This window comes from Sceloporus occidentalis, unplaced genomic scaffold (genome assembly GCF_023333645.1).
Source record: "Sceloporus occidentalis isolate IW3139 unplaced genomic scaffold, rSceOcc1.0.p SCAF_5, whole genome shotgun sequence".
Lineage (NCBI taxonomy): Eukaryota > Metazoa > Chordata > Lepidosauria > Squamata > Phrynosomatidae > Sceloporus > Sceloporus occidentalis.
In genome coordinates this window covers 82,415,561-82,430,543 of record NW_028316985.1, presented here as the reverse complement: position 1 = coordinate 82,430,543, position 14,983 = coordinate 82,415,561, and the positions used below count along the sequence as shown (strand labels likewise).

At 37.3% G+C, this 14,983-nt stretch overlaps 1 protein-coding gene across 4 annotated transcripts in view; it reads right to left on the bottom strand.

The window, feature by feature from the left end:
- The window catches only part of LOC149312398 (ataxin-7-like protein 1), a 107,468-nt gene that overhangs the window by 20,344 nt on the left and 72,141 nt on the right, over positions 1-14,983 (bottom strand). For 3 of the 4 annotated variants that reach the window (XM_089524540.1, XM_089524541.1, XM_089524543.1), the window contains 5 exons: positions 13,784-14,064; positions 9,876-9,989; positions 8,079-8,161; positions 4,798-5,054; positions 3,163-3,355 (listed from right to left, as the gene is read on the bottom strand). In XM_089524540.1, coding sequence (XP_089380666.1) covers positions 3,163-3,355; positions 4,798-5,054; positions 8,079-8,161; positions 9,876-9,989; positions 13,784-14,064 — 928 coding nt within the window. The remainder of the gene's footprint in view (positions 1-3,162; positions 3,356-4,797; positions 5,055-8,078; positions 8,162-9,875; positions 9,990-13,783; positions 14,065-14,983) is intronic. The other variant, XM_089524542.1, reaches the window with a different exon arrangement.

The following is a 14,983-nucleotide window of genomic DNA, read 5'->3' as shown; positions in this document are numbered from 1 at the left end:
GCAAAAGCAAATGTGGTCTTGTAAAGATTACGTTAATATGTCCATGCAGTCCAAAAATGGGGATTGACAATCAATGCAGGTGTAAGAAACAGAGGCGATGGATCTATCTGTATGATCTATCTGTATGAAACAATCAGACATAACTGTGATATTCATAAAATGTGGTCTTCAGTTTTTTGCTAAGAATCATGTTTCATTTCTAAGGTGATCTGATTTATATTGCTTGCTCTTGTTTTTCTGTCTTACTTTCCCAAATTTGTGATGTGTAAATGCTATTCTTGTTTCTTATTTGCTTTACATGTTTACCTCCTTAATGTAGAATGCAATCAGTAACTACTTAAAGAAAATAAAATTCACAAATGACATTATAAAAAGACATTTGTATTTTGCATAAGCTAACATTGTATAAAAGCCACAATTGTAGGAATATTCTACTTTTGCAGCAGCTTTATGTTACTTTTTCCCTTATGTTATCTATCAGACAAAACTACCTATAGCTAGTACTTCAGTATTTTTGACACATTACAAAAGGATATACAATTTGGTGGCAAAGGCAATTACAATTGTGTTCAAGGAATCCTGGCTTTGCTAATACAGTACCTGTTCTTGTCTGATGCAAAGCACTTTACAACATTTTTTAGGCTAAAATCTTTATGAAGTGAGATTGAGTGAAGAGTGCTTTCCCAACGAAAATCATCCAGAGTCAGTTCTTCCCCTTTCACTTGTATACATTTAGGTACAAAGAATGGCCCAGTTTAAATGGCAAAATACACACCCTATCAATTACGTGCAACATTTTACTTGACAGGATTTCCCTGCAACATGGAAGCCATAGTTAAATGCTTTCTTAACTGCCAAGTGTACGTTTATTACAGAGAAGTCTGAATATAGAAGCACACATATGACATTCACAAATGATGGTGCCATGTGTGTATCTCACTTTTGAAACATGAACATTATTTGTGTCAGGTTTCCTGTCAACCACTCAACCTATTCTCAGCACAAGCCACTTTTTCTAAGAGCTCTATGTATGCATTTAAAAAAAAAAAAAAAGGGGGGGGGGCTCCTGTGGCAGCCATAGCTTATAATAAACCTTGATTTGGGGTTGCTTGGCAAAAACAAGCTCTTTGCAGCAATGGTGTTAGCAATGATAATAAATCTTGCTTGCCTGGCTATCTCTGCACCAGATGACACAAGGACATGTTTTATGGCCAGATGATGTGCTAGAGGAGCCTCAAAGACATGGGCTGTCTCTTTTGTTGGGGTGGGGTTAAAAATGATCCACACCAGGTGTCAAACATGCTCAGAATAGATGACATTTTGGAATTCCTCCTAGACAGAAGGTTGAAATGTAGGACATGTCCTGCAAAAGGAGGACATCTGGTCACCTCTCTTGGGGTCATTTTAGGCCCAGGAGAGGCTCCAAAAAAGTGACCTAGAAGTTGACTTCTAGGTAACCTCTGCTTGAAAAGAGGCTTCCTAGGCTTAAAACAGCCCAGAATGAGCAAAAATGTGGCAAAATTGTCACCATACATCCTAGGAGGCATTTGGGGAGCCATATAAACAGTTGTATGGATTGCACATGGGCCGTATGTGAAACTTTCTTTCTCTAGTGGATTTTTTTTTCTGACAAACCTTTTGTAACAAGGGGAGATGCATAAGTGCTCAGGTTATAGCAATGTACATGTTAAAAATAATTGCCAGCTACACCTAATTAGTTTAGTTTCAATTTCTGTCAGATCTGTTAACCTAGCATTTCAAGGGTCTTTGAATGCCCAGTATGGTATAAGCTGTAAAAAGTAACTTCTGATGCAAAACCATATGGCTGCACTTATCAACAGCAATGAAATAGTAACTGATGGGTTAGGTTTGGGGTGAGGAGAAAAAAAAGAACCACCAGGCTGGTGTGCACATATAATGGGGCTGATTCTACAGCAGATGGCTAATGTAACACTTGAGTTGACTCCATTATTAGGATGAATGAAAGAATGAATTCAGCACATGAATACATTGACACAACAGCATTCATGAAACCCTCAAATGCTTCAAGATAGACTACATTAGTTTAAACAGAACATTGGACTGTGAAGGCTTCTCTTATGCTGGGTCTCACTCCTCCCTCACAGCTTTGAGGCAGGGGTTAAGAAACTGGCAATCAAACCACCACACAAAGTGGGAGAGCCAGACACTGGAACCCCAGTAATGAAATAACAAGCTTCGGATATACCCAACTCATGTCAACAGAGACTCAGTTCCACTAATCTCCTCCACAAAGGGCAGATGAATTTTCTCCCCACAACTGCAGAAAAGGAACCTTCACAGTTAACTTTCCTGTCAACATCATACTGCTGAATTTCTGCAGATGCAGAAGATAAACAATGCATGTTTAAAACAAAGCATATGGTGAATATAGGTCTTGCTTTCTAGAGGTTCCACATCTGCCTTGTTTTCATTGTGCTTTTGTAACAGCGGGGGGTACACAAAGGCCACAAGCCATGTGTTGCGCATCACCAATCTACAGAAATCCATCCTGAATTCTGTTGCAGTCCTAAAAGGAAAAAACCAGCACAACAGAAAGTAGATTCACTGGAGCCTTTACTCCTATTTTTAATATGTGGTAGATAATTTAGAAGTAGGATGCCTGCTCTATTACTTTGCTCTGCAGAATGTGTAGAATTAGTTTGTGTTGTGAAAGTTATGCTGGAGTGCAGAAGATAGAATCGGCTAGTATATCACCTCTGAAATCTGCTAATTGTATGCAACGAATATTTTATGTTAGAAAACAGAGACTCCACATTAAAGATCAGTAAAGAATGCAAACCTGAAGTTGTATATTCCCAAAATCTCATTATGTTCATATTTTCTCTTTTCTTTTTCTCAATAGCCAATGAGATGTCTACTTTTATAATACTATTATTATTATTATTATTTTATAGAGTTTTAATGTGGTGTTTTAAAATTGGTTTTAAATCCTTCTTTAAAATGTTTTAATTTATTGTTATGGAAGCCGCCTTGGGTCCTGGCCTGGGAGAAAGGCTGCGTATAAATAAAGTAAGTAAAATAAATAAAATAAATTGTACTTTTGGCAAAAAATGTAGTTTTTTCATAAACCAATCACAAGTGTCAGTTATAAATAGGATTCCTGGAGAAAAACAGACATACCGCAAGAGGCCGGGGATGGCGTCCAGAATAATGACAGTCTAACTTCTCAGATTCTTCAGCTCCATCCACTTCCCCCTCATCACTGGATAATCTGCTAGGCACATCTCCTCCAATTGAAGGCAGAGGCAGTTCTTGTGCATATCCACTGTGGTTTGAAGAATTGGTACTGTTTGTGCTGTTTGTAGCAGACGGTCTGAAAAGATTTTTTTTAAAAAGGATAAGGAAAAAAAACCCACAAAGAAAGCAATGAAACCCCAGTTAGCTTCCCAGCAGAAAAAATAAGTAAAGTCATTGCAGTATTCTTACTCATGAGAAATGATTATGGATTACAATGGAACCTATCCTGTAGAGCCTAATAAGTATGTTTAGAATGGAGGCTTTATGCTGTAAATATTATGCACACTTAGGCCGCATACAGACAGACCAAAATAAAGCTGCTTCAGGTCACTTTGGAGGTATGCTGCTTAAATGATGCATGTGTCCTAAGAGGGTGGAAGCTGTGCCAAAGCCATGAACCAGTCCTAAGGACTGGAGCGCAGCTTTGGAGCAACTTCCGGACACTTAGTACTCATGCATCATTTAAACAGCATACCTCCAAAGTGACTCGAAGCAGCTTTATTTTGGCCTGTCTGTATGGGGCCTTACCCAGCAAGAAGTCTCTCTGATAGTAGTGGGTGACCTCTGAATAAATGTGGAAAAGATTGAGTTGTGTGTCTATGATGCATAGTTCTTTGCAACAAAGAATTTTTCAAAAACATTCATTTATATATAGTTCAAAATATCATTAGTATGCAAGCATTAAAAATGCATCACTAGTAGACACATATCAGAGAGAAGACAGGTTTAGGATCAGAAAATATGCCTTTCTTACAATGAAGTACTATTACATTCATTGCCTCAATCATAAATCAAATTTTTAAAATACAATTGATTTACTATGGAATATCTGCAGGAGGCCCAAAGTTTAAAGCCTCAATTGGATACTGAAATGTAGAACTTTGACTTTAGAAAGGAAATGTATAATTTCTGCATCATTCTTTACTAAGAATGTACAGTTTTCAAGCCCTAATCGTTGAAAGCAGTTTGAAAATGTATCCCTTCTATTAAAGTAAAAATTTTGGTTTCTGAGTGGAAATTCTAGTGGTGAAAGAGTTTGTTGCTTGCAAATAAGCTTATTTTCATACTTTTCAACAGGCTTTTACTTGCTTTTTTAAAAAAATGGAACAAAATCATTTCTACATCCCAAATCATGTTTTCAAATGTGATATTCATAACTTATTTCACAGAATTTGGCATGATTTCTAATATCTTCTGGAAAAGCTGACACAGTTTAGAAGCTTCTTGTTCAAACACATTGTTCAATAAAATGTGGAAAAACATGTAAAAACAAATCGCTAAGGGTACAGGTTTTCACACATTTTTCTTTTTTCTTGTAGGAATGCATTCTACTTTGTTAACTTCACTGTTCACTCATTTCTGAATTGTATTCTTCTGCTTCTGTTTTTATTAAAGTTTTAAACCTCTCTATATTATATCCACTGAATCCTAGCACAAGGTCAGTATCAGCTATCTCTCAAGACAAGTTTAATCATACCCTTGATATGCTAAAATCCAATGGCCATGTAGGCCACTCACCTAGAAAATACTGAACTGGGCAGTCTAGATTTTGCAGGTGATGTCCCTTTAGGCTCCTGTCCAGAGTTCACTGATGCTCCTGACAGAACATCATGTACTGTTACAGGTTGGCTCTGGTGTGTTTCCCTTACAGATTGTGGATGCTCCTTGTCTTTTGCTACTTCTTTTTCCCGGGATCTAGCTTTGTGTTCAGCTAGAAGGATGTCAAATTGTTTTTTACGTCCAGGAACTGCTCGCCGATGATTAAGCGAATGCGTCTAAAAACAGATGATTAAAGACATTTTATAATTATATAAATTGAGTGGTGAAAAATATAAATATCTAAGAAATAAACAGAATAATCACTAAAATATCTCTAATTATGACAAAAGTTTGCTCATCCTACAAATAATGCAGATTAATGGAACATTATGTTTTCATGGAAACAGTTTACTGCATATACTCATGTATAAGTCTAGAAATTTTAGTAAACAAAAGTAATGCAAAGTCAATTTATCAATGGGTCAATGTAAGTATTGTACTTTAACTCTCTCTCTTTTTTTAGGAACCATTCTCCTTATGAAAGATAAGAACATAATCCATCCAGGAATCACTGACCTCTCTCTATCTGCTAATCCATTCAGCATTTAATATGAGCACAAACAGTTATGCCTGTTGAAATTTTATAAATTCTTTGGCATAATTTTCCTTTGCTTCATTCATTCTATAGATCTTTTGTTACATGCCCCTAAATTTTACACTCTATTTATCCACAGTTCATATCAAAATCCATAATTTTAGCCTCCAAACCTACCCTCGACTTATACATGAGGTTGACTTATAGTCGAGTATATACAGTACATATATTCTATTGCTAGTATATTCAGAAAATGTTCATTAAGCTTTTTAAATTATTATGAGTGGATAGATAATATATATTTGAAACATTTGATACCCATGTTGACAAATTTTGGTTAACAGATATCCTTGATGTCAGATGAGGAAAGGTAATTTAAAATTAGCATTTCAATTTAGCTAAAAGCAGACTAAATTCCATGAAATGGCTATGTACATTAATTGCAAGCCACCACTGGAAACAAAATTTTTCAACATAAATGTTTAATAGTTTATCATCTGTAAGTAACAGGGGGAACATCTCTTCTGTAAAAGAAGACTACAAAGTGGTAACTCAGAACTGAGTCATTACTGAAGCAGGACTGACTGATTTTTGGGGGGCTGAGGTAACTGTCAATTAGAAATACTATCTCTTATTTTATTTGCACTCTCTTTTCTAGAAAATGTAGCATCTATGGCTGCTGTAGCCACTGAAATCTTATGCCTTCATTGGAAATCCTGATTTTCCCATGTCTCTTTAAAGGTTTTAAGATGATTTTCCTGCCTGTCTTTTTTTCTAATCTACTAAAGCAGTTTTCCCCAAGCTGGTGCTCATTAGATGTGTTGGCATACAACTCTCATCATCCCCAGCCAGGATGATCACCAGAGGGCACTTAGTTGGGAAGGGCTGAGTGAAGATAAGATCTTTAAAAATTCCATGACTGGCATCCTGTTCAATATTTATGAGATCATAAGCCGAACGTACAATTTCTTAACTTTTGGGATTCACATTAATGACTGAACATTACCCCCTCAAGCTTGCCTCTTAAGCCAGGGAACATTCCAGCTGAAGGGTTTCTGAGGCACTACAAATCGGGATGCTTGAAAATGATGACTTGCAGTGATCTCCTGGTCATTGTACACATTGAAAGACACATCTGTAGCAGGATCCCAGAAGGTCTCTCCAGCTACCTGTTCACAGTGCACCCCATGACTGGGAGAACCTAACTAGGAGAAGACGAGCAGCTTATTTTCTGCCTTATTCCAGATGTAGAGCTAAATCCCATTTTTTCCAACTACACTCGTCCCTCCACATTTGTGGCTTTGAGATTTGCAGATTTATTGATCATTATGTTCTCTCTAGGAATGTCTAGGCCCCCCAGCACAAGTCTATAGTCAATTTTAACCAAAAGGCGCATTGAAGGACCTAGAGACTCCTAGACATTACACTCCACTAGGTATTTTTAGCTTCCACAGTGCAATTCTATGGTCAATGTCAGGCAGATGTTGACCACAGAGCTGCACTGGAGGACCTAGAGATTCCTAGAGAGGTGTTCTCTCGGGTAAAAACATAGTGTTTTTCTTATTTGCAGTTTTTCCTCATTTACGGGGGTCCTGTGACCCTAACCCCAGCAAATGTGGAAGGATGAATGAAGTGGTGTTTTTAAACTAATTGTTGAAACCTACTTAATCTATAAGACTTACATAATTGACTACGGAGCAGGGCTGAACTAGGGCTTGGCATCCACATGCGCCCAGCCCTAGTGCTGCCATACATGCACCATATATTATTATGGCACACGCCCGTCCATGTGGCACGCCGTTATGACACACAGGTGGTGAAGTGCCCAAACAGCGCTCTGCGGAAGGGGCATCATCATGGCATGTGAGCGCCAATATGGCAGGAAGCTGTTTTGAGCTGTTTTTTTGCTCCCAAAAGGGAGGGGATCATTGCTGTGGCATGTGGTTGCTGCGGCTATGACCTGGTCAAACAGGGGCGGCGTTTAGGCGCCCGTCTGTCGAACCCCTTAGTATTTGTTAGTGGAAACTAACAATTGCATTTAGTGCCAGATAAAATTGGTACAGTCTGGATGCAAAGCAAGTTTAGGAGCTTGGGTAATATGAACAACATTGACAGTGGGATGTCGTTCCTGTTAAAGGAAATGCTTGTTTGGCATCTCTTGCTGTTCTTCTGTACTCCAAGTCCAGCACATCAGACAATAATGCCTTTTTATCAGCAGTATTTCAGGTAGCAAATAACTGTCACTTTAAATCATATTTTGCTTAAGCTTTACACATAAGCAGAAAAGGCCCCATTCAAATCTCATCGCTATCATAAAACCACTGGGTGGCCTTAGGCAAACCAAGATCTCTCATCTTCACCTACACTGCCTTCAAGTGTGGTTCATATTACTGCAGGAAAACTACTAATTTTACTCACTTTCTAGTTAGTTTAAATGACTGGGTGGAGATGTACTGAACACTTGTTAAAATTACTGTAACACTAATGTGGTTATTTCTATGCTTTTAGATGCCCAGCTTCTCCTTTTGACTTCATTTGAGATTAACTCTTGGTTATTTCAAAAATATCTGACAGATGAATGTTTGTGGTTTTCAACATTCACTAGTAGAACTAGTTCAGTGTCCAAGAATGTCAAAGTATTATTATATTTGAATTATAAATCTACCTTGCAGGTAAGTGATCTTGTGCAGGGTTTCTTTGTCTCAGGATCCAACACTCCACAGTGTTTATTTGGGTCAAACTCTCTTTCTGTTTAAAATACACAAAATTTATAATTTATATATATATATAATAAAAATTATATATAGTTTTTGTATTATAAAATATAAAATTCTGTTTAAAATACACAAAACAAAAACAAAAAGACCAAAAATTGCAAGAATTAAACTGAACACACTGCTAGAATTGCAGATCAGAATATCTAAAATAATTATACTTTCCTTAAAATGTTCTAATTTTCTCCCTATTTTTAGCACAGCTACATTGAGACATTATACTAGCAGATGACAAAATCCACTCCAAAAAGGAATGGCCACAAATTGGGATAGTAATACCTTTCCTTTGTAATGGATGGATTTGTCTGCAGACTTTATTAAGCTGAACTTCTAATGAAACATTTTTGGAAGGAGATGTATCTACAGAAGTCATGTATTGAAAACCAACCGAACTGTGAATTCTGGTGGTTTAGTATCAGTTTTTCTAACAAAAAGCAGGGGCATATTCTATTTTTCTCTCCTTCATCTCCTATGCCTTGGGGAGGTGAAGAAGCAGAACAAACCTGTCTAAGATGCTCTATGAGAGAAGTTACAGGCAACTACATTCCTGTAATTAAAGCAACAACCAAGCTTTGTGTTTTACTTACATTTGCATTTTGTCAGCTATGGTCGGGTGGGGTGGGGGAGGCAGACTGTGTGAGGCCTATAGGTCACAATTTGGTTCACTGTGAATTTGTCACCAGATGTGGGAGCTTATCTACGTATTCCATCCAGGGAAAACTTTTACAGGATGTGCAGAAGAATGAAAATCACACATCCACCAGATGTTGTTGGACTGCAGTTCCCAGCAGGCCTCACCATTAATTATTGGCTAGATCTAATAGGACCTGAAATCCAGTAGCATCTGGAGGGTCACATGATGCCCCCCAATAATCTATGGATTAGAGACAAACCTATATACACACAAATACTTCACCACACATGAAAAAGTGTATCATCAATATAAAACAGTGATTTAGTTCTGTCACACAAAAATATAAGCAAAATACAGGTCAGAATTTAAGAATGCTCCTATCCAGATATACCATTTTAAAAAGGATACCTTCTTACTGTGCAAAGATTAAAAAATACTGGGTCTCTTATAAAACCCATGAATAGCAAAATTAATGATATCAGAAGTCTGACCAAGCAGTAACATGTTTTATTTGTCTACTGCCATGCAGTACAGCCAAGAAATTGATAGATCAACAGTCAGGATGGACCTTTGAGTGCCATTTTCTATCAATTTCTGTTTAGCAATTTTGGACAGGTTGCATAAGAAAAATGTAGAATCAGATCTTGTGAATGACAGCAAACACTCCTGTGTAGGGCATAGTTATGCATTAATTATAAATAGTTTGCCCTTTGATTGATTTCCTTCTGTTTCTCAGCAGAATTGCTGCTACTATGCTGGCTGTTTTGCTTTCTTTCTTAAGGGAACAAGTGTAAATCATAGTTTGTCAATTTAGATGCAACTGCAAACAACCCAAAACAGAAATCAGAGATGGAATTGGAGTGCATGAGAGAGGGAGAGAATGTGCAAGCCCACTGCTTGCTCATACAATTCTGTAACATGGTTTGGCATTACATGTAAATCAGCTCATTTAAATATGCTGCCTTACTTCCTATGGTGCACACCTATTCCCATTTTCTTTCCCTCATCCTTTAACATATTGGTCTTCCCTTAATCTTTTCTAGGTTACACATACCAAGCTCCTTCAGCTTTCCCTTACAAGTCTTGTCTCCTGGAACTTCTGTCACCTTCATCACAGAATCCTCTGAATCCTTTCCTTTTTGTTGCCAACGTTCTGGCAGTGTTGCACCTAGCGTGGAACACCATACTCCAATTATGACAGCAAAGTATCTAGCATGGAACACCATACTCCAATTAAGCCAATGCTTAAAAAGAGGTTACGATTCATTTACTCCATACATGACACAACTCTTTTCTCAGTGCAGGATACTATTTTTTCTCCCTTGTCCCATGTAAAAATCAATGCATTGTACTTCTCGACCATACAACCCATGGGCAGGGGTCATTGTAAAGAGTAAGCAAGAGTATAGGGACAGTATTCTTAGGCAACCTCCTGGAGTCTGTGGAAGTATTTCTTTGGGATGGAGAACCAAAACCTCCCTCTTCAGAACCAATCTGTGCCTTGTATGACATCAGGGTAGGGCCATCATCCAGCCATCAACTGGAGCTCCTACAATTGATGCCTCAGGCAAGGACCTGGCATCGTTCTGCATGGACTTTCCCAAGACCAAGGGGTAAAGCAGATGGGTCAAAAGGAGTGGCCAGAGGCCACTCTGGCTGCAATCAGGCCAGAACCATGGTGACCGCACGGGTCGCTCTCGAAGTGGGCCCAAGCTGGCTGCTGCTAGGAGCCAAGTTATCTTGGCTCCTTTTTGCAGCAGCTCTGGGCTACCTTAGGCAGCCTCAGAGTGGTTTGTAGCCACTTTGGAGATGTGCTTCGTTTGAATGCCAAACTCCCAGAGCGGCCAGAAGCCACTTTCTTTGGCCAGTGTGTTTCGGGCCTTAGAAGCCAAACACAAAGAAAAGCCAGAGCCAAAGGCTTTAATGGCCGGCATCCATGGTTTTTTTGTGGGTTTTTTGGGCTATGTGGCCATGTTCTAGAAAAATTTCTTCCTGGCATTTCGCCAGCATCTGTGGCTGGCATCTTCAGAGAATTTTCTGAAGATGCCAGCCACAGAAACCGATGAAACGCCAGGAAGAAAATTTTCTAGAACATAGCCACATAGCCCGAAAAACCCACAAAAAACCAAAAGCCAGAGCCTCAACAGAGAGCATTCCTCCAGTAAAGTCCAGTGAAAGGTTGTTCAGGCAACACTACTGCCACACATATGTATCATTAAAAATGATGTGGGTTCCATAATTCATGTCTGAAGAAAAGATGAACCTTGGCTTTAAAAGGTCTGAAATCTACTATGTCATTCATGTAATAAGCCAGTAATTCCCAAATGGAAATACCAAGTCATTGTTACATTAACGCTGTGGTAGTGGAGAAAATCATCTCCTTAAAAGGAATAACATTTGTTTTTATTACTATGCCAACATGAATACTTCTGAATATTAAAACACTAATTTCCATGACATCAATTACTGTTTAGTATTTGTTACATATTAACAAATGCCAAATAACTGGTAATATTTAAAATACATTCTTTCAGTATTATTGCACAATGCAGCTCATGTTAGTTATGGAGATAATAAACTCTGAAAAAAAGACTTCTACTTATTTCATGGTAGAAACACAATGCTGAAAAATGCCACGAATAGTCTTAAACCAATGCTACAAATACTGTAGTCTCAAACCAATGTAACTGCACTGTTATTGAATGAAAATATTACACTAACTGAGAGGAACATATAAGTGTGTAAAGAAGTTTGTATTCACTAATGCGAATATACGGTACCCATATTTCTATCTCCCCAATCATACAAAGAGAAACAAAAATAAAGTCTGTCAGGCATAACCTAGTATTTGGAAATCAATCCCACTACAATTGCTGGAGTGCAGTTTTTCTCCCATTATGAGAAGCAATTAATTCTCTATTCAGATAATGTACCCTCCCACAAACAAACCAATGTGTGAGCAAAGTTCAGCACTTTCTTCTATTCCTGGCTGTTTCATAATGCTTCATTTATCATTATTCTTTCTAGACTCTATTTAGACTCTGCTCTGATTTTATCTCATATTTACACTACTATAATATTCTAGGTCTACCTACTTTTACTCTTGATTCTCACTCCCCATTTGATGTTCCCCTGATCACTTCGGTTGCCCTCACAATTTTCTCTAGTCCTCCACCACCCACCATAGTAGGCTCCTTTTCCTTTCCATACTTACAAGAAATGTCTTATTCTTATGTTCAGCATTGCTGTTGTTATTGCAACCTATCATCATCATCCACCATCATCAGTCACCATCATCATCCACCTTTCTTTCCCATTTCTATAAAGACTCATGATGTCTTATAATTAAAATATACGAAAAATTGAAAGCAGATGCCCCAAAATGCCTTCCTGTCTTCATTCCTTGCTTTCTTTTCTTTTCTGTCTTCTGCTGTCCTATTCACTAAATCACATAGTTCTAATTCTGTCTCCTACTTGTTCCATTCATTTCTCAAACATTCCTCTCCTCTACTACCACAGGATGTATAAAGTTTATACAGTAATTATTACCCTTTCATTTAAAAAGATTGTTGAAAGCAGTCCCTTCCCTTTTCTCCTGCTTCTTTAACTACTCTTCCCAATCCTCCAAAACATTTTTCTATCCTTCTACCCTTTTCTTTTATATCTAAAACCAACTGCTAATCTCAACTACATCAGACTCATTAAATCAGAGGAACTTACAAAAATATTGACTTAAGCTAGCTCCCACTGATTCAGTACATCACTCCAGTCAGAATTAGGAATTGGATTTAGATCAATATCTCAAGAGACAGGACCTGCCTTTACCTTTCAGATTTATAATGTCTAGATTTTAAGCACTTTTGAAAATACATTATTTTCACCTTAATTTTTAATGTTTAACAGCCCACATCACTAATACTAGGCCAACCCCACCAAATTCCCCATGGGGCTTCTGCAATGATGAATAAACATTACTGATTATGAAAAAAACAAAACCTAACATTTGCTTTTTGGTTAAAATGTTTAAAATCAACTAGAGTGACCCTTTTACTCAAAAAAAGTAAGAAGCAATGTCATTACTTTCAACACATTACTTCTGACAAATGAGTAAACACTACTACTAGTAGTAGTGTTTACTACTGGCTCCCTGATATCTTTTCACAGAACAATTGTACAATTGATATTCATTTTTTTTCTTTAGAAAGCATGCTATCTTCTGGTCATCACTAACACATGTAGGATAACATCCATTTTCTTCTCACGTTGGAGTATGCAGTTAAAAATTCAGTAGTTAGTAGTATTTGGAGTTCATGATTGCCAGCTGAAATGCAGTGAGCAAGAATGATTTCATTATAGCAGCTTATTTGAAGAAAAAACTTTTGTTATAACACAGGTATGAAGGATCACATGAAGGAAATGCTGACAGATGAAACACCAAATAAGACACCTACCTTATCCCAGAAAGGAAGAAGTGGGAGCAAACTGATTGCTTAACAGTCATGGATGACCCATACTGTTTATTCAAATATGACAATGTTTGAGTTAGATCTAAGGAACATTCCCTCCTTCTGTAAGAAGGAGGCAACCTTTGGATCAAATTCATTATGTTGAAGTATGGGTGAATGGGAGAACAGTCAAGAAGTAGCTCTGGGTTTTTCTTTTGAGAGATTCATCTTTGGTTTTATACCATTTTTTGTTTAGTTCATGGACACTATATTATATCTTTGCCAAATTAAGCATAAGGCTAACACACCGATGTGTGAAATCAGAGGCAAGATAAACTTAAATTTTATTGACTAGAAATTAGGAAGGTATAAATACCGGACATGAATGAGTGGGAGAAGAGGATACAATCGGAATTTTAACAGCAACAAGATATGAGAAATTGCTCGCTGCTCAGCAACAGACAGTACTAATGAAGAATGATGGGATCTAGTTAAGTCATGCTACAATGCAACTTACCTGAAACTCTCTTGTAAGACTTGTTACTGTTTTTAGTGCCATTTTGGTGCTTCTTGTCTATTGATGGAGCTATAACTCCTTTGCCGTTCAGAATCTTTTCTGGTGATGGTGGCACTGATTTAGATGTCAAAGCAGATTTAATTGGAGCAGGTATGGTGGATGAAGAGGCTGAGGAGGAGGTGGTGATGGTGGTAGTGGTTGTAGAGTTCATTTTAACATTGGCACCATCTGCCTTCACTAGGTTAGGAATTTTCTCTAGACTGACTACAGGAACAGGAACACTGAAACACCAAAGAAAAAGTCTTCAAGATGTGTTTTCTGTACCATGCTATTCTATTCCATGTTATACATACAGTATATTGACTTTCCTCTATGTTTTGTTTCAATAACAAATTAGTGTTGCTATTGCCATCAACACTAACCATGGAATTAAGCCCAAAACGGCACTCTTAGTAGCATTTTTCATTCACATTTTAATAAATAGTTTCACTAAATGACCAGTTTTTGGAGAGGAAGAACCAAGGTATTGTAGGAATCAAGAAAATGGATCTAGAAAACTCATACACGTGCTTTAAAAATCTTGTCATCCTGCAAACTACTTATACCTATTCTTGAAATACTGTAAATATTATGTGTTTTCCCCTTTAAACTAGGTTTACTTCTCTGTATGCTGCAGAACTCTTTCAAGGAGAGTAGCAGAACTTTAAAACAGATTAACATATTCAAAATGACCCAAATTAAAGAACCTGATACAGAATAAAAGCCCTACAGATTTTGACAATACCCCTTTAGTAATATCAATGTTCAATAAATTTGGCATATCCAAAATACCTTGACTATAAGCCATAATTCTCTAATATGCTTTTTAAAAATAAAAGAGTAAGACACATTTATCTCTAAAACATTGTTTATGACATTCACTACTTTATTAAAGGTGAATAAAATTTCCCTACACAAGTGAGCACACAATTAAAAATACTGCCTAGTTCACAAGTGCAATATTTTGTTATGCATCTGCCCAAATGCAAAACTGAGGAAAGGATCTCAGCCAATTCTTTTTCCTCCCAACCTTTTGTGCAAATTCCTAAAGGAATTATGTCCTTTCTGACATGCTGTTCTACAATAATTACACAAATAATTTAACATTTTTAGACACAGGTTTAACAACTGTTTAATATTATTCAGACACAGGTTATATGT